Source organism: Euleptes europaea, chromosome 4 (genome assembly GCF_029931775.1).
Source record: "Euleptes europaea isolate rEulEur1 chromosome 4, rEulEur1.hap1, whole genome shotgun sequence".
NCBI classification, from domain to species: domain Eukaryota; kingdom Metazoa; phylum Chordata; class Lepidosauria; order Squamata; family Sphaerodactylidae; genus Euleptes; species Euleptes europaea.
The window spans coordinates 97,912,956-97,933,903 of NC_079315.1; the positions used below are offsets into that span (position 1 = coordinate 97,912,956).

At 39.6% G+C, this 20,948-nt stretch overlaps 1 protein-coding gene across 1 annotated transcript in view; it reads left to right on the plus strand.

Annotated features, from left to right (window-relative positions):
* Positions 1-20,948, plus strand: part of IL6ST (interleukin 6 cytokine family signal transducer) — a 46,768-nt gene that overhangs the window by 12,643 nt on the left and 13,177 nt on the right. The window contains exons 3-8 of the mRNA XM_056849037.1: positions 1,978-2,301; positions 6,771-6,903; positions 16,629-16,789; positions 18,122-18,270; positions 19,361-19,547; positions 20,228-20,310. Coding sequence (XP_056705015.1) covers positions 1,978-2,301; positions 6,771-6,903; positions 16,629-16,789; positions 18,122-18,270; positions 19,361-19,547; positions 20,228-20,310 — 1,037 coding nt within the window. The remainder of the gene's footprint in view (positions 1-1,977; positions 2,302-6,770; positions 6,904-16,628; positions 16,790-18,121; positions 18,271-19,360; positions 19,548-20,227; positions 20,311-20,948) is intronic.

Consider the following 20,948-nt stretch of genomic DNA (forward strand, 5'->3'; position numbering starts at 1 on the left):
CTCTAAGTTGCTGGGGGGGGGGAACCTGTATTTGGGGGCTGTACTTATTCAGTACTACTAATAAAGAAAATTACCTTCCTTAGGTGGGTTGTTTTTTTCCTTGTGAAATTGCAGGGTGCTCTGAGCTTCTGGGATAGGGTAGAAAATAAATAAAAGTCTAGTGTGGGTGTGTGTAAAGTGCTGTCAAGTCGCAGTCGACTTATGGCGACCCCCTTTTTGGGGTTTTCATGGCAACAGACTAACAGAGGTGGTTTGCCAGTGCCTTCCTCTGCAAAGCAACCCTGGTATTCCTTGGTGGTCTCCCATCCAAATACTAACTAGGGCTGACCCTGCTTAGCTTCCGAGATCTGACGAGATCAGGCTATCCTGGGCCATCCAGGTCCATTACATCTCTGGAATGTTATTGCTCATCTTCTTGCTTATATAACCACCAGGGAAAGGTTGTTGTCATTCTGGTAGGTCACCCTTTTCTTTGGAAGGGAGGATGATTTATAACGCCTTGGATTTCTCTTTGGCACTCATTAGCCCAAGCTTTGTGCCAGAGGTGGCTGCGTTACTTAGGTACTTTGTGGAGCCAAGCCACAAGCAGCCCAGTCACCATATGCAGTCCCCACTGTAGCTCCTGAGATTCCCTCTCTGCTCCCTCCACCCACCAACAAGTGTTTTTATGGTGCTCTGAAGCCTGCTTGTAATGCTGCTTATTGCTTCTGATGTTAGCTTATGCATTGGTTATGCACATCTCTTGATGCAAGTGGATATTTCGTTTCCTTTGCCTAACTTTACCTGTATTTTTAGTTTCTTTACAAAGCCTTATTATTCATGCTTAATAAATGAAGGGACTCACAACCTGCCTAGTAGGAGGAATAAAATGGCTAAAGAGAAACTTCATAACATATTTATTTTTACAGTGACTTGATTCAAGATGGTCACAAAATGCATTTGGTTGAGGCAAGCTCTATGGACTCTCCTGAGTATTTACTCCTTTGCAGGTAAGTGTAAGAATAATTAGTCAGAATTATGACTGCGCTATGTGTGCTTATGTTAATTGTGTGAATGCTACAGAAAATGAGTCATGTTAGGTTTTAGCTGTCATTCTAAGAACATTTAAGGAATGCTGTTGCACAGGATTAGGATTGCTAGTTCTGTGGCCCTGTTTTTGTATTTTTCCCTTGTTTTCTGATTTAGAAACTTTTGGTCAGATTCCAGTTTAATTTTGTTTATATCATTGTAGTGATTTATCTCTCACACTAATATTAACAGGAATTAATACCTGTTAGTACCATGCTCTCAGCAGCCTTTTCACTCTACTAGTGCTTGTTTCTCTTCAGTTCGGCTGCTAATACTGGCACTATTTGGGGGGCAGAAATACACGATACTCTAGACACATGTGGGGTCATAGGAGCGCTTTCCAACTCTCGGTCAGGCATGAATCAGGGGAGCACACCTTAAACAGTACTCATTTGCTTGGCACTGCAAGGGGGGGGGACAAGGAGCCAGCAGAAGCAACAACCGAGGTGTGGGGGGACGACGACAAAACCACCTTCTCCGCTGGTGAAGGCAGGATAGGAGGGAATCAGAAAGCTCCGTATCACCCTTTGCAGCACCAAGTGAACAAGTGCTCTTTAAAATGAGCTGTTCCAGTGCATGTGTGACTATGAGTTGGGTAGCGCACACATGACCCAGCACATGTCTGGCGTATCTTGTATTTTGACCACTAGCAACCTCGAAGCATACACATTGCAGTTCTCCAAGTCAGTGGGGGAGAGCTCATTTAGCCTGAACAGAAAATACAGGTGGCCGTGAGGAAAACTGTTAGAATTTCTAGACAGTTTTGTCAAATACAGGACAGGTTATTTCCCCCCCTAGCATTTCTAGGTGCTTTTAGTAGCAATTGCTGTTTTCAGTCATTATATTCTTACAGTTTACTTACGCCAATAACGGTATGCTGTTACAAGATATAAAAACAAAGTTAATTAGTTTTATTTGTTTCAGATGGACTTTTGCCGCATTGTGGCCAAATCACCCCTGAGTCTCCAGTGGTACCAATTGGCTCCAATTTCACAGCAATATGTGTTCTCAATGACACGTGTAAGAATATTTATGGCAATGTTCATGCCGATCAGATAATCTGGAAGACTAGAAGTGAGGTGGTTCCCAAGGAACAATATAGCGTAATAAACCGCACTGCTTCTCGTGTGACGTTTAACGACACCTCTACATTGGCTTCTCCTTTGACTTGCAACATCTTAGTAGCAGGCAACATTGAACAGAACATCTATGGAATTCAAATTCAGTTGGGCTGTAAGTAGGTTCGCTTAAACTTTTTGTTGTGTTCCTTGAGAAAACCCTGTATGAAATTTTACTGTCTTCCTAGGTAGTGAGAGCTTGTTTCCCCTCTGTATAACACCCATGAAGGGCAGTAGACCTTATTCTTACAAAGTTTAATGTTTCACGAAAAGAGCATTTTGCTTTCTATAATACAAGCATATCATGGTTCCATTGGGCTTCTAGAGCAGTGGCCCTTAGCCTGATCTTAGGTGGGTGGCACCACCAGCACTACCACAGTACATATATAGGGTAAATAACATTAGCGCTAGGTCCCATAATGTGTGCTTAGAGCAAAAATTGAAAATGCTAAAGACAACTGTTTGAAAAATACACAGAATCCTTAAGGCTGAGCCCTGACCTGGATGGCCCATGCTAGCCTGATCTTCTCAGATCTCCGAAACTAAGCAGGGTCTGCCCTGGTTAATACTTGGATGGGAGACCACCAAGGAATACCAGGGACACTATGCAGAGGAAGGCAGTGGCAAACCACATCTGTTAGTCTCTGGCCTTGAAAACCCTACTGGGTTGCCGTAAGTGGGCTGCGACTTGACAGCACTTTACACACACATTGAGGCTGATGCTGACATCCTGCAAAGCAATTGCAAATGGATTCAGGTTGAGTGGATGTCCAGCGGGGAGAGAGGAGAACATGCTGTTCAACCCTACCCTTGCCAGCTGTTTGTCTTAAAATCACTTGATTGTCTGACTGAGGGGAAGGTAGGAAGAATGGGAACCTTTCCCCATATTGACTGGGAGAGACATCACATCATGACCTGGAACATGTAGAACATGACTGTAAAGCCCTGCATTTTTCTTCAACTTGGCACTTCCTGGTACACAGATTTTAACTGCATTTTATAAAGTCTTAGCCACAATATTTTTGACTATTATGTAACTTTAGGTTTACTTTATGATAAGGACAATGATCTGCTAAGTTAAATTGGAAAAATGTACTGTAGTTTACTGAATCAACAGAACTAAATCTTACTGGATTATGATTACATTTTTTTTCTTGTGAATTAAATAACAAAGAACCAGGTTTAGGCTTGAATAATTTAGATCTTGAAATTAATACGTATCAATCCACTGGACCCTTAAACAATTGTCTTTGCTTTCCAAAGTGAATATTGGTTCTAGAACCAATCAGGAACTCAGGATTTAAATGTTTTGCTGAGCATATGTTGACTGTAAGTGTAAGTATTTGTTCAGTGATGAAATAATAACTAAAGCTGTTGTATATATGGAGTTAGTTTAATTTACTCCTATTAATTTTAGCGAGACCTCCAATGCGATGACCAAAATGTTGTTCAAGCACAACAGGGATCATCTGGATGATACGTGAGAAACCACAGTCCACACACACTCTGTGCCAGTATAGCCGGCACATTGTTCAGATTTGCCCTGCAGTGAACGAGACAGGGATGTCCTCTTTCCCCTTTATTGTTTATATTAGTATTAGAATTGTTGCTGAATAATAAATCTGATGATATAGTTGGAGTACGAATTGGGAGAAATCAATATAAACTTAAAGCATATGCGGATGATATAGTATGTTTTTTGTCTGATCCGATTCAACAAATTGACAGTTAAAAAAAAATTCTGGAGGTTTATGGTAAGCTTTCAGGTTTTAAAATTAATAAAGTTAAAACTAAAGTATTGGTTAAAAATATGACTCTTCCACAACAACAATTATTAATTAAAAAGACAGATTTTACTATTGAACATAAAATTAAATATTTAGGTATATGGCTATTGAATAATAACCGCAACTTATATCAACATAATTATGTAAATCAATGGCAACTGATAAAGAAAGATTTAATAAGTTGGGAAAGAATCCCACTATCATTGTGGGGAAGAATCTCAGTAATTAAAATGATGGTGTTGCCTAAAATCCTTTTTTTGTTTCAAAATTTACCAATTTTGAAAGGAACACAGATATTTGAAGAATGGAAGAAGGATATAATGAGGTTTCTTTGGGGTAAAGAAAGACACAGGATTTCTTATAATAATTTAATAGAGTTAACAGAAACAGGAGGATTAGGTTTACCAGATTTAAAAATTATTATCATGCAGCGTGTTTTACTTGGATTAAAAATTGGATTCTCTTAGAGAATCCGAAACTATTAGAATTAGAAGGATCTAAATTACGATTTGGATGGCATGCATACTTATGGTATGATAAGGAGAAAATAAATAAAGAATTTAATTCCCATATCATTAGGAAAAATTTACTATTAATATGGAATAAATATAAGGACTCTCTAGAAACAAAAACTCCCGGATGGATTAATCCTATAGAAGCATTTTTGAGAAGAGGTGCACATTTAAACTTGGATTGCAATAATTATAGAGAGATGATAGAAAGAAAGAAGGTATATGGATTTTGAAATCTCGAGAAGAATTTCAGATTAAAGATTGGTTTATGTATTATAAATTAAAAGAAATATTTATTAAGGACAACAGATTGGGCTTTAACCAAGTTAAATCCAATTTGGAGATTATATTATCTAAGGGGAATAAAGGAATGATAGGAAGGATTTATAAATTACTTATAGAAATAAATTTAGAACAGGAAAGGATCAAACTGGTTATGGTGAAATGGATGAGGGATTTAGGTTATAATATAGATTTGGAAATATGGGAAAATTTATGGAAAAAGAAATTTAAATTCACTGTTGCAAATGAAATTAAAGAGAATTTATATAAAATGTTTTATAGATGTTATTTAACCCCGGTTCTATTGAGTAAAATGAAAAAAGAGGATATGTTGGAAATGTGGAACGGATATTGGAACATTTATGCATGCATGGTGGTTTTGCAAAAAAATTAAGAGGTTTTGGTCCTTGGTTCTGAATGAAACAAATAATTTGATAAAAGTAAAAATAAAAAAAGATCCTGCTTTTTGTTTACTGGGAATTCCAAAAAAAGAGTTAGACAAAGCTGACAGAGTCATATGTCAATATAGTTTTGCTGCAGCAAGAATTACGATTGCTAAAAAATGGAAACAAACAAATAAACCTTCAATTAAAGAATGGAGAGAAAAATTATGGTTTTATATGCGGATGGCCAAAATTACTGATTTTTTACATGGTAAAGACGTAGATGAATTTAAGAATACTTGGTCAAAGGCCGTTGCATATTGGGATAAACTGGCAAAAACGGATTTTAAAGTTATATTTAACGAATTATAGTTTAATATGAATTTTAATCATGTAATAGATTAACAAGATGTTTTATGGTTCTGCCATACCATCTCGCCGGAAGTCCTATGGTGAAGGGCACTTGGGTGGGTGATGGGTATGCCGCACGATAGCTTTCTGAATAGACAGTAAACATAACTGTATTAGTTTAGGATATAATACTGCGCAATAAGTATTTCTTTGTATTGTTTATTTGGATGTTTTTCTTTTTTTAATGTTATTATTTTTATTTACATACATGTATACTTTTTTCTTTTTTTAGTTTTGTATCATTTATTAAAAAATTAATAAAAAAAGAAGAAGTGTTAATGCCTTTTAGAACTCTGTATAACTCCTTGCCCATTAAGAGCATTTTCTACAGAATTAAAACCTGATACCTCGCAAATAAAAATATTTGCCCTGCAGTTATCGGTCATCACCTTCACTGTTGCTGATATATCCCCTTTGTTGGCATTGGCCACAGTTGGGTTAAGTAGATAGGCCCTGGATCCAGCAGAATCCTGGCTCTTTCTTAATGATTGGCACAGCCTTCCCTGTGCTGATCTGGGGGAAGAGAACTGGTGTAGCTTTTCTTTCCCACTTTATCTCAAGCAAATTACTGTAGCAAATCCTATTCAACTAGTGAAAGGGATGAATTCTGATAGGAGTTGTGGCTTTAACAGTTCATATTATGTGGGGTTGCAAATTTAATCAGTTTTGGGTAATTGGATTAAAATCTTTTTGCTTAATAGATGGCTCTGATTAGCCAGGCAGTACTTAGAAAAAAATCTATTAGTAATTAGTTCTAGTTACACAAAGAAGGTGGGTACCTTCTTTGAAGAGGTATTCCTGCTTCTCTTACACAGGAAGCAGTATCTTCTAAGATGGTGATTGCTTGACACACACATGCATCATCTGGAAATGGCGGGTACTTTTTAATTCATATACAACTATATGCCGATTTGAGTAATCAGTTAAAAGGACTTTAATAAGATGGCATCCATGGTATTTTGAATAGTTTTATGAATTTTAAATGTGCTGTGCTCTGTGATTTTAAATGCAGTACTGTTTATAGTGGTGAGACCTGGCAGACTTATAGTGTGAAACAAAGAAATAGGAATCTTTAGCTCAAGTACTCCAGCATTACTGGTTTATGGATAAGGTATTAATTACAACGCAACCAAGAAGTTCATTACTGTTTTCCTTTGGCTCCAAATATGCCTACTAGTAAATTTTTTCTTATTCTTTTTCCTACTGCAGTACCCCCAGAGAAGCCTAAGAATTTTACTTGCGTTGTGAGTCAAGTAGACAAGGACAAATACACTCTGACATGTACCTGGGAACCTGGATGGAGTACTTTCCTAACCACCAAGTATTATTTAAAACATCGGTGGTAAATTCTGTTTTATGTTGTAAAAACCTAATTTCTTTGAGTAATGTACACAGAAGTTCTGGAGAATTATTATACTTTGTCCTAGTTGTGTCTCTGTGTAGATGTCTAGCTGTATATACAGTACATGCTAACATGGTTTAATTCAGCACTTTTGATAAGCGTGTTAGAAATGCTGAACTACATTCAGGTATAATAATAATCCATAGTTTCTTGTGTGTTGTCAATATGTTGCCATTCCAACTACTTTCTTTATTGGAGGACCAGATACTGGGATTCCAAACCATCATTCGCTGCTTGTAGACTGTGGTTTCTCTTAAATGTGGTCTATCAAGATATCCAGATTGAGAATCCCATCTTAAGTCTATCGCGGAATCCAGCGGGTTTATCAGTTGGTCCAAGACACTCCACCAGACTTCAGCTACTGTAAAAGTGCTTAGTTTATTTACAGTGTATAAAACATCCAGCATACACTCCAGCACAGCATATTCTCCAGCATACAGTCCCACATATAGTCCAGCATATCGCCCATGACTGAGCTTTACATGCTAGTCACTTATATACATAACTACCTCCAGATATCTATCAGGCCACCTGCTGTTACACCCACAGCGTTACATCATGCACCCGGCCATATCTGGTTTAGTTCAGTTTACACTGCTGCTTCCAGGCTATTGCAACCTCTTGCATCAGCCCAGATCCAGCTGATCTGACAGGTACTTGACAGCTCTTACTGACCAGCTGTCTGTCACAATATTATGACATGCTTGTATTTCTGATACTCCTTCTCAAGCAGTTATAATATTTTGACCAGTTGTTTATATCTGTCACTTGTTACCACCTTAGTGAACAGATCTGCCACGTTATTTTCACTTGTACAACGCATAATACATACATGTCGCTTATTTATAGCATCTACCACATTTCCATATCTGATCCTGATATGCTTACTTCTGCTCTTGAAACAATTCTCGTTTCCTAGCTGCATGGCTGCTGTATTGTCTGTATATATTATCACTGGCAGTTTTACAGGTACATTCATTTCTTTCAATAAACATGTAAACCATTCTACCTGGGTTACAGTTTCGCTTAGTGCACTAAATTCTGCCTCACAAGTACTTAGTGCAACAAAAGATTGTTTTTGTGACCTCCAGTGAATAGGAGCTTTTCCTAAATATAATATATACCCTGAGGTTGATTTTGCTCCTTCTTGGTCTCCCCAAGACGCATCTGCATAACCAAACAGGTTTCCATCACTTGCATTCAGGCACAACTGATTATTTATTGAACCTTTTAGGTACCTTAAGACTCTTTTTGCAGCCTTCCAATCACTTTGACTTGGACTCATATTCTTTTTTTTTTTATATATAGATTTTATTGGATTTTATACTAAAAATTTTCCATTGCATTATACAACATCTATGACAATATAAAATTTCAATTCTAACCTAAAGTTGTTATAGTTCCATAACATATAATAAAGAAAAAAAAGAAAAAAAAAGAAATGGAAAATTTTGACTTCCCCTTCACCTCTATCTTCCTCTTAATAAAAAGTTCATCTCGTCGTAGTTAATCTAATCTTAATAAACTATCAATATCCTGTATAAAAAAAACCATAATCTGTTAGTAAATATAATTATGCTTATTCATTATAAAAGAAACCAAAAATAATCCTCTGGATCAGATTAGAAAATATTCTTCCATTCTTCCCAATTTTAACTCATATTCACAATAATGCATCCACGCCTCCCATTCCCCCAGAAACCGAACGTCATTTTCTTCATTTAGAAGAAAATGAGTTTTGCCATTTCTGCCACTTCAAACATTTTAACAATCCAGTCTTTTTTCTCAAGAATTTCTAGCCCTTTATTCCCAAAATGATGTCTTAATCTTAATTCCACTACATCATTAATAGCCATGCCACCCGTCCACACTATCAAAGCCTTTGGATCCAGCAATCATGTTTAAATCAATCCTTTAACCATGGTCTAATACTTCCTTCTGTAACTGAAATAGGCCAGTCAGGTATGGGAACAGGATTTCTTTGTTCTCTCTCATTTCCTCAGACAGGATACGTATCCAAAAATAACTCTTTCTGGGCTTCATCTCCATCGTGGCTTCAATCTGTATTCCTTGACCTGCTCTCTTCTTCCTTATATCCACACGTCGTTCCATGACTTTTTTAAATGAAAAGTCTATTTCTTGTATGTCTGATCTCCTTATCGCCGGCTGGTTGCTTTCTTGAACTTCTGTCTTCTTCTTTGTATCCTTGTATTCTTCCATGACTTTTTGGGCAGAAGAGTCCATTGCTTGTATGTCTGTATTTGTGGTCATCGTTTGAATTTTCAAGACTTTTATGTCTTCTATAACCAGATCCAACTTCTGATTGCCTACCTGTGATGATTGGTCAAGAGTCGTCATCATTGAAATCAGTTGAGCCATCTGTGTTGAAATCTGTTTTAATTGTTTAATTGTCGCCTCAGAATGTTTAGCAAGCATGTCCTGTATTTTTTTTTCCATGTTTGAATTCTGTAAAATTCCCTTTGATTTCATAGGAGCAGGGCTATGTATTAAGCCAAAAGAAGCTGGTAAAATACATGTGCACAGACAGCGCCTTTAAAGTTCTAATTAAAAGATAATAATTCAAACATCAGCCTTATAATTTTTTTGGGTTGAAAAGAGTCGAAATTGGCTCTAGAATTGCGTTTTAAAGTTTTGAAATACCAGTGAGTTTTTTTCGGTCGCTCTAGGTCGGGCTGATCAGGAAGTATACAGGAAGTTGCTAGTGCCGTGGACTTTCTACCGCCTCTTCTCGATGGTTGTTCCTTCAGGAATGATTTCCAAGTAACTCGAGTGCGACGCATAATCGGTCCTACAACTACTTCCTGTTATTTTAGTTCCGATGATAGATAGGTTGTTATAGAGGGTCTTCCGTTCCTGGCGCTCCCTTACTGCAAACGTGGCAGGATATTCTTCGCCGGAAAATCAGGAAGAAAAATCACCCTCCCCTTCCCTTGGACCCATTGGTGATAGTTCTTGTCAATCAAAAGGTATCCTTCCGACTCTTTATTATGGTTTAGGCTGATCGGATTGATAAGGCTCCTGTCGCTAATCCCGATGGCTAACTCAGATCAAACTTTTTCAGTTCGGATTAAGGAGGAATGGGGGTCCCAGAAATATTCTTATCAGCCCCCCGTCTGTTCAAGTTTCCAGTAAGTAGACGAAGAGTTCTTTTGTACTCACTTGGGTGTCAAGAGGTGAGGTTCTTTTCTTTATGTAGTCCTTATGTTGGTATTAAGGTGGTGGAGGGTGGAGCTTGATGCCTAAGTTGCGTTTTGGCGATGTCCTTCCCTAGTGCCCTCGCAGGACCGGCGTCCAGGACTCCGAGGGGCTTAAAAAGCCCCCTCAGAGTACCTAGGAGGTCAAACCGCGTTTGCGGGCTGCAGGGAATTCCTGCTTTCCAACCCACTTGCAAGGGTCGGATTGGGGTATCTATGTACCCCAGAAATAACGCAAACTTGGATTTCTCCCAGGACAGCCTGGGGAAATGGAGTGCTCTCCCCAGCAGCACCACCGGAAGAAGCGGACTCATATTCTTTTTACTTAGGCAATGAACCGCCTGGAATATGTCTGGTTTAGTCCAACATGAGAGATATAGCAGACTCACTACCAGAGACTGATACTCTGTTTTATCACACAACTGTGCTTCTGCTTCATGGCTCTCATAACCTGGTACCATAGGGGTGTCAACTGTGTTTTACTCTTGCATACTGAATTTCACCAGTAGCTGCTTGTCAGCTTGAGATAAAGAAAACATCCCTTCAGAGTCTCTGCTTACTTTCACACCTAGGTAATTGCTTATTGGCCCCATAAACTTCAGTTTAAACTGGCTGCTTAATTGCTCCTCAGAGTACTCTTTATCACCCTGATTATTTGTTAACAGGCAATCTCCTTTTCAAAATGACTTCAGCTGATTTCTTCAGTTTGAAAACCCACCTGCAACCTATTATCTTTTCACCTTTTGGCAGTTGAGTGGGTGTGATGACCTTGTGCTCATTTAGAGAAGTTATTTCACTGTCCATGGCTTCCAGCCATAAATTTCGTTCTGTTTCTCCCAGTGACATCACTTCATCATAGCTATTTGGTTCTATAGCTTGCACATTATTTACACATTCACGGTCACCATCGTATCCAAACCTTATAGGCTTCACACCTTTTGGGCTGCGGCTTGAAATTCTAACCATTTGCTCCTCAGCCCTTTCTCCTTCTGAAGGTTCTGACTTCACCGCCTCCCTCCCCGGGCTTCTTCTAGGAGAAATGCTCTTAACCCTGGCTTCCAGCTGCTCGTTTATTGGTAATGAGACCATATCAGGCTCCTCCGAGCCATGCAGCCTTGCCCAGTTAAATGACTCACCGAAATTTGCAGATCTGCTAAAGGTTATTCTGTTGTGCTGGTCTGCAAAACGGTACGACTTGGCAGCATTTTGATAACCCAAAAAGGTTAATAGTTTAGATTTATGTCCTCCCGCCCTCCTATGTTTCAGCGGGATATTTACCCAAGCCTTGACACCAAACACCTTCAAGTGCTTTAAACATGGATTTCTTTTATACAGAGCTTTATAGGGAATATTGTCAATGCTAGAAGTCCATAGCCTGTTTATCAGATAGTTGGCAACCTTGATTGATTCTGCCCAGAACCTTGGTTTTAAGTTTGCATCCTCAAGTAAAGCTTGCATCATTGACTTGAGATATTGTATCCTCCTTTCAACTATTGAATTTTCTTCAGGCACACAGGGATTTGCCAACCTCTGTTCTATTCCCTTACTCTCCAACCACCGAGTTAGCTCCTGGGATAGGTTTTCTCCCCCACAATCTGACTGAATACTTGCCACTTGGAGACCTAGCTGTCTCTCCACCCTTCTAATCCAGTACTTGATTGTTTGTGCTGTCTCACTTTGATGTTTTAGGACATACACCCATCCAAAACGTGTGAAATCATCTACAGTCACAAGAGCCCACCTATTCTTGGAAAAGGGCCACAGAGATCTAAATGTATTAATTTCAAAGGTCTATTTGTCACTCTGTTGCTCTCTTTTGACACTGGGTGTCTTCTGCTTTTCACTGACTTGCAGACAGTGCAGTCCAGAAACCTACTGCATTTATTTACTTTCATATCCTCCTTCCCTAGCAAGCTTAGGGTTTTCTGGAGTATTTGATAACTTACATTCCCATTTTTCTATGCAGCAAATGAATTCAACTGGGGTGTGGATTTTCATTTACAACCCCAACTGTGCCTGTGGCTTTCTGAGCCCCTCTGGCTACCACATACACATCTTGCTGTAACCTCCCACTTAACAATGTAGCTCCTTCTTTGCCAACCTGGCAGGAGTTCCCTACAAAGTTTACTTCAAACCCAGCTTTCACCACTGCTGACACACTTAACAGATTGTTCTTTAGGGACGGGACACACAGCACTCCTTGGAATGTGTGATTTAACTCAGGAAAATAAAGACTTCCCTCACACTTTACCTCCAATTGCTTCCCGTCTGCCAGGCTTTCATGCGCTCTGGTAGACTGCTTTTGGTTTGTTAACAATGCAACCTCATTAACAAATATTTTACTGGCACCAGAGTCCAATAACCATAACTCCTCACCACCTCCAGTCTCTGCCAACACCACGGCCGTGTGTGTAGCTCCCTGGAACTGTCTCTCAAACTGCTGCTGCTGAGGACAGTCTTTCTTTAGGTGGCGTGTGCTCCCACAGGAAAAGCATTTCCTTGCAAACAGAGCACATTCCTCTGGTTCTTGCTTGTAGCTCTGCCACTGCCTCCAGCTGCCCACACGTGCTTGCATCCCTGGACTCTGCGCTGAGTAGACCTCTTGCCCGTCTCTGGGTTGATTCCGCTGCTCGGCTGACGCCATCGGCGTGGACTGTATGCGGTCTTTCTGCCTGGGATGGAACTCACGCTCCGGGGATGCTGTCACGGAAGAAGGACAAGGCGCTGCTCTTCCCATGTGATGAGGCATTCTCTCCTTGGCTGAGGTCATCTGATTCCTCCCCTCCTGCCGGCATTCTTCATCTTCCAGGATCCTTCCGCTGACATATTCAAATGTTAATTGCGCTGAAGACATGCATTCCAACGCTGTTATCAGCATATCAAAACCTTCGTCCAAAGACCCGAGCCTAATATGTACCCGGTCTTCGGCTGAGTAATTTTTTCCTCTCAGTTCCAGCTGTCTAAACAAAACAGCCAACGCTCTGAGGTGCTCCGAAGCAGACGTGCTTGGCAATTTATCGCATCTATAAAGCTTCCTCGTCAAAGCTAAGATAGTGCCGGCTGAGTCTCTTTGATAAACAGCCTGTAAAGCGTCCCAAGCTTCTTTTGCTTCTGCCTTTCCAGCCACGTACGCAAGCTGACTATCTCCGACAGACAAAATGATATTAGCGAGGGCTTTCTTATCTCTCTCCCTCTCTGCTGCAGCTGCTGGAGCTCTTTCAACAGCCTCCCACAGGCCTTCCCATTTCAAGTACAGCTCAATCCTCACTGACCACACACTGTAGTTCTCCGAGTTGAGCTTGTCCATGGGGATGAGCGTCTGTGCCATTTTCCTCTCTCAGTTTCCGCACCAGTAGCCTCTGGAAGTCCTGGACACTGAATAGCTGCCACCCCGCTCAAACCTGCGGTACAGCGGTTCAGACTGGGCCCATAACCCTATCGCGGAATCCAGTGGGTTTATCAGTTGGTCCAAGACACTCCACCAGACTTCAGCTACTATAAAAGTACTTAGTTTATTTACAGTGTATAAAACATCCAGCATACACTCCAGCACAGCATATTCTCCAGCATACAGTCCAGCATATCGTCCAACACTGAGCTTTACATGCTACTCACTTATATACATAACTACCTCCAGATATCTATCAGGCCACCTGCTGTTACACCCACAGCGTTACATCATGCACCCGGCCATATCTGGTTTAGTCCAGTTTACACTGCTGCTTCCAGGCTATTTCAACCTCTTGCATCAGCCCAGATCCAGCTGATCTGACAGGTACTTGACAGCTCTTACTGACCAGCTGTCTGTCACAATATTATGACATGCTTGTATTTCTGACAAAGTCTGGCTGATTCAATAATGCTGCTTCCTAGGTTCTATGTCACAGCTACAGAACGGCAGAAAAGCCGTGCCGCTCCAGCTGTGTCAACGGCTCTCACCAACATTGTCTTGGAACATGCCCCTCTGCTGCTCTGACTTCTTCCCTGCCTTCTCTGCACACCCCTGCCAGTAATGTCTTATCAAGTAAAATTGCACCTCCAACTTTTGCCTAGGGGAGATTTTAAAGGCAGTGCAACAAAAGAACTCACAGAAAGACATGCTTTTATTCCGCTTGCCATCTGACACAGCTGGACTTCTAGAAGATCATGCACACTTTGCCATTCCCGTTTGGTGATTTGGAGCTGCCTGTGGCCACTTTCACCTATAATTTTTGGACCATCAGCACCTTTTTATCTTCCGTGCTCAAAAAAGCAAAGTCCACTGTGGCTTCCTTTTCCAAGGCTCTGAACTGTTCTTGGAACTCGAGCCAAGTTCTGGGCTAGCTGTGAGACTGGCTTCTTTTTTTGATTTTAAGATTTAATTTTTTATAAATCTAGAAAAACAGAATATGGAAAAACTGAATACAACAGAAAAGATTAATTAAAAGGCCATGTCATATCAGCAATAACAATTGTGTTGATTACATCAGAAGAATAGCAAGAATATAACAGAATAATAAAAAGCGTAACAATTATGAACAGTATATAATAGCATGTTAGTCTGTCAATAGCAGTAGAAAAGAGCAGGATTCCAATAACACCTTAAGGATTAACAAAATTTCTGGCAGGGTATGAGCTTTCGTGAGCCACAGCTCATACCTTGCCAGAAATTTTGTTAATCTTTAAAATTTAATGTATAAGACTTCTTGCAATAATAGTAATTATTATATATTTCTAGAGATGATTCCCAAATACTAAAAATTAAGTTTTGCTTCCTTTTTATTATGTTTTCAATACAGTATGTCAAAACAATTTTTCATGTTGCATATATATCACAACAATCACCTTTTTTAATACCCAATTTTAAGAATAATATGAATAATATACTTTCCATTTATCTTAGAATTCTTTGGTTAATCTTTTGTTCACATAATTTGTGCTTTTGAAGAGTTTTCTAAAATCAAACAGTGATATTTGTGCTGCTTACTTTTGGTGCTTTCTGAGAGCTAGACATGTGGGATTGATCTCTGATAGAAACCATGTCCCGTGACCCATGGTATTAGGCTGCTTTGGACATGTACCCACTGATTCCCCCCCCCCCAGTAATTCTGTCTAGACCCAAAGCCTTGGTTAGGTGCTTTCTTCCTAGGACAATTAGAGATGTTGGCATGAGATATTGGGGAGACATGTAATTGTATCTTCCCAGCGTGACAGCTGTGCAAGGGAAAGATTTAGAGTGGCACTCGGGTGGGGGGCATTAGCCCTTTCACCTCCCCACTGTTGCAGAAATCAAAACTAGAGCCTGCTGTTATAACCCTTTAAAGGAAAAAGGGGCAAATATCAGCCAGAAGGAGGAGACCATTTCAGTGTATAAAACTGTTACAGGGATCAGAGTTTTAGAGGCAGAGTTCCCTACACATACACAATCCGGCCCTTTCGTTACAACAGAAATTCTCTAAGGGCTGTACCCTTAGTTTTAGTGAAGGGAATGGGGATTACAAAGAGGGGGACTGCGTACCAGAAGGGGATAAAAGCAGCTAGAGCAGAGTTAATTTTCCACAGGGAACCAGTGCAAATGGAATAGGCCAGCAAGTCCTTCTTTCCTTGTACCAGTCTTTTCCTGTCAGTCACAGCTTTAGCAGCTGCACTGTATAAAAGAAAAGAACAGTTGTAAAAAAAGAGAATTCCTGAATTTAGTGTGGGATCCAACAATCCACCAATGGAAGGCACTGACAAATTTCCCTTGTTCCCCTCTCCTCAATAGTCGTTTTCAGCCCCAGGAAAATTGACTTATGGGGTTGCAAGACCTGTGCAGACTGTGCCAAACACATCAGGGGTTATGCTGGGCAGGGGGCAAAGTCGCACCTCCTGCCTTATCAGTCAACAGAGCTCTTGTTTAAAAGGTGTTTAAAACTAGGGCTTGAAGGGGGACGACGACAAAAAATGGGTCTTGTGTCTTTGGCTATTCTTCTAATGCTTTTCAAAAGCAACAAGAGGTTAATATAATAGGCTAATAAAAAGAAGTTCGCCTTACCTCCCCAGTAGCAAACACTTTATACTTAATTTTAGTTCTTTATAACGTTAAAACATGAAATAGGAAATGTTTAGCCTATTTGTGATATGCTAGGCCTTATATGGTAAAAGCAGTAAATATCTTTAAATTTTGGTCATTGATGTGTCATTCTTCCTTCTTACTAGGGTTTGGTGTAATGTAAATCACTTTCAAATATGTATGTTTGATAACAACAATATTTTATTCTGAGCTAGCCACATCTTAAGTAAAGCAACTGCTCTGTGTAATACTGTGGAACTGAGGCACTTACTAGGAAATGTCCTATTTCACTCTTTGGGACTTACTTTTAAATAAATACATCTAGGATCGTGTACTTCTGAATAAATGCATCTAGGAATACTCAGGTTAACTGTACTTGTGTATATGTATTAAATCTTGCTTCCTGTCTCCAAATTTAGGGACAATGAGGACTTTCCTGACTGCATCCCCAGCGGCGTAAATAACACTTGCACCATTGAAAATGTTTTATTGTTTGTCAACCTTAAGGTGTGGTTGGAAGCCAAGAATGACCTTGGGACGGCTGAATCTGAAAACATTACATTTGATCCTTCAACATGTGGTAATTATATCCCTTCATTTTAAGTAAAATAGGAAACATTCAGTAACGTTCATGGGTGCCTTTAAGATGGCATGTGCGAACACTTTCAGAAAAGTCGTTAAATATCTGGATGATGGAAGAAGGGGCAGGGACCACTACCTAAGGCTCATCTCCACTTTGAAGTAGAGGGACCACTTGAAGATAGGCGTGCAAATGTTTCCCAAGTCCCGTAGCCTTGTCAGTAGTATCTTATTAAAAATGGTATTATAGGCTGCAGAATGATCTTTAAAAAGATCTAAAAAACTAACAAATAGGGTATGGTTGCCCTGTCGCCTGGGGCTTGATGTTTAGAGACATGGCCACAGCTTTGCTTGATACCAAGCTTGAGTAAAAAGCCAAAGGATTCTTTTTTTAAAAAAATGGTATCCCTATATTTGTGAAGCTGAAGGATGATTGCTGTGTTATCCTCCAAAACAAAAGAGTTCAGGGCAGTAGCAAACCCATTTTCAATCAAAAAAGGGGCAACCTTCAAAGATGTCCTGCACCCTCTCATGATGTCCTGCCCCCCAACCTGAGCGGGACCAAAATCAGGTCATGACACTTTGCAGTCATGTGAACACATTTTCATTCAAGTCATAAATTCCTTGGGGTAGTCTGATCTGATGTTCTCACTACATTGATGGGGGTAGTGATAATTAAAAACGGAGAAAATTGTTTGTCATAGTTTCCCCCCTCAATATAGTTGTTTCCCAGACAATGACTTAAAGCCAGCTAACCATCAGCAGAAGGTGGCAGTCTTTCCCCATGTTTCCTTCCCTCAGTAGTCCCTTTTCAATCCTCAGAAAGATGATTCCTGGAATAACAGAACCTATGTAGACAAAAAGCCATGAGGGTCAGGAAGCTCCAGTGGGGAATGATGGAAGAGGTAGGATGGATAGTTTCTCCCTCTTCTTCCACTGCAGTTCCCACAATGCTGTGCCATGCGTAGCTCCAGGAATTGCTTTTATGGAGGTCAAAAGGGAATGCTAAGGAGTGGGGGAAATCTGCAACACCTAGAATTTTCAGTTGGTGGTTGGATCCAAACCATGCTGCAGTAACAAAATAAAGATTAGACTTTGAATAATTTACAGTATTCTTCTTTATCTCTGATAAGTAAAAGAAGCCCAACAGAAAATACTTGTCCTGTTGCATCTTTCCCTCCAATCCGTGTAGCCATGCTATTGTGGAGACTCTTCTAGGGGCACAGCTTTTCCATTAGTAAATGCCTACAGACCTGTACACCTGAGGGTTACAATTCAAACTATTATTGAATTAAAACAGTATGTGGCTAATTTATATATATTTTTCCCCTAGTGAAACTTCTACCTCCACACAAGGTTTTAGTTGACATAAGTGAACTTTCCACAGTTCTGAAACTGTTGTGGGAAGATCGGTTTGCTTCAGAGTTGGACTTGGAATATAACATTCGGTACAAAGTCATTGACAGTTTGGACTGGCTAGAGGTAACCCTACATCAATTATTTGTTAATGTATTTCTGTGATACTTTTTCCAAGACCAAGTATACTGCTTGTTGTGTAAATCCCAGTAACTGTAAAAGCTGTACCTTATCCCAGGGATCCCCAATCTTTTTGAGCCTATGGGCATCTTTGGAATTTCAACACAGGGTAGTTGGCATAATTGTAAGATGGCTGCCACAGGAAGCGAAGCCAACCACAGAATGTCAGGTAGAGAGATGTGTGTGTATATAGGGGGTGGGGAGAGAGAGAGACGCAACGCCTCTTCAACAGAAGCTCTGTTTAACAGGATGCTTTTTGATCTGCACAGCCAATCAGACGTCCTGCTGTGCAAAAGCCCCACCTAGTCCTACCCACTTTCTAAAAGCACTTGGTGGGTACTGCATTTGGGACCCCTGCCTTATCCATTGAAATTCCATGAGATTAACACAGGAAATTATATTTTGGTTTTTTTTAAAAAAAGTTGAAAAAAATCTGAATATTTTTATGCTGGAAAGTGATAAAGAGACAAGATTGTAGTGCAGAACCATAAAATAAAAATTGCTTCAAATATCAGATGTTAAACCCATGGTTTACAGTTACTTTGTCTTGACACATATTCTATGAAACGTTGTTCCACTACATAAGCATTTTCAGCTTTTCAGAGCTGAAAGGGAAGTCATGTTAATTTTTTTTTTTAAGTAGCTGCTACTTAGAAATAGTGTTTTGAATTAAAGGTCTTGTAGTTCATAAGTCTAACAAAAGAGGACTCGGGTTTATGACGCTGTACCTATAAAGAATGCTGCAGTATTAAATAATTTTAAATCTGTGGAATTTAAGTTTGAATGGAGTTGTAAAGGAAATAAAAGTGAATTAAAAGTTACACTTAAGTAGACTTTTCTTAATCATTGAGCCATTATAAAAATGTTAGGGGAAATATTATGGCAAAGAAATCAGGAAATGTACAGTCAACATCAGTTATACAGGATAAAGTTACAAGATTTTTTTTTCTATAGCCAGTTCTAAATTGAAGAATATCCAGAAATGTCTGTCCTCTGCATCCTTCATTTTTCCTTAAGACCGGTTGCCTTTTGACAGGTTCCTCCTGAAGACACGGCAACACGGAGAACTTCTTTCATTCTCCAAGATTTGAAGCCCCATACCAAGTATGTTTGTCAGCTGCGTTCTAAGATTAAAGACCGGATACACACGACACGGAGTGAAAACTGTCCATCTCGTTGGAGTGACTGGAGTAAAGAAGCCGTTGGGATCACCGCTGAAGATAGTAAGTAATTCTGTCTATCTAGTTTGTCTACTCTTTGTTTGTTCTCAAACACCCCACATGGCCAAAGGATCTATCCTAGAGGCTTCAGGTCTCTGAAACCATACCATACATTTTCTTTTCATGTAAATTCTATGGTAATTTAAGAGCTCTTCTGATAACTCCCTCTTGTAACATTCCTTGACGGTTCAAATGATTATCGCGTACACAATTTCCTCTCTGGGAATGAAATCTGCACCACTTTGGCTGTTGTCAAATAGATTTCAGCTGGTCTTAACATTTGAACCATCACCATTAATTCAGCATTAGTATAAGCAAGAAGTAAGCCTGTTGAATTTCATTATTTAATTTATGCTATTTTGATTTTTGCTCTTTTAAAATGTGTTCATTTTTCTTTTAAATTCAGGAATAATATTCTGCTCCTTTGTAGTCTAACATTTTTGTTTATTTTTTAAATCTAAAAACCAATGTGCTGTATAAACCTTTCTGGAATAAAAAAAGATAAATGGCCCACTAAGAAGACCAGTCTGGCTTTACAGCTGACAGAAACCAGTCTAGTTGATGTGGGAATGTGAACCTGTGAGTTTGTTTTAACAGAAAGTAGATATGTTTGAAAGAAAAAGGACCGTGGACTAAAATGAAACATCTTCCTCATGGTTAGATAAATGTTTGTTTTTCCTCAGAACCATCTAAGGGGCCAGCTTTGTGGAGAAAGATCATTGCTTCTCCTTCACCAGGAAACAGAACAGTGCTGCTCACCTGGAAGGTAAATACATTTACAAAACTGAGTGTTCAGTATATCTGTTGCAACACTGATGAACCATCCCTGTTGCATGTAAAGTTGTTGTTTATATCAAACTGCACAGGTACAAACAATCTGTTGTAAGCCCTTCAGTTCCAGCTGGTGGTGAGATGTGTTACTCTTGGGTATAGTCAGAGTGAAAAAGTCACATCGAACAATTTTGAAAGGGCACACACGTACATTATTCGCTAATAGCTTCTTTTTGAATTCATGAAGATTGGGCCCAGTGTGTTCCTAATCATTGCTTCTTTGTGTTTTAAGGGAAACATGGTGAGTAGTGTATGTGTGCACCCTTCACAACAGATACAGAAAACTTTTAGGTTGTACTGTGTGACAACCTAATTGTTTGGAAATTCTTCTTCGGGCTTAGAGCATGATATTCAGTAGCAAGTTATGTAAGAGGAAGTACTTCCTTCTGTTGAGTAAAGAATATAAGTTGTTTGATCAGGGCCAAAACAAACTGCATCTCCCACCTTCTTTAAAAATTAAAAGCAGACATATAGCATTCCATTTTTTATGATATCCTTAGTTTAGCTTCATTTAGAGCCAGCTGAGCTGTGGTTTGTAGCAGTGGACTCTGATCTGGAGAACTGGGTTTGATT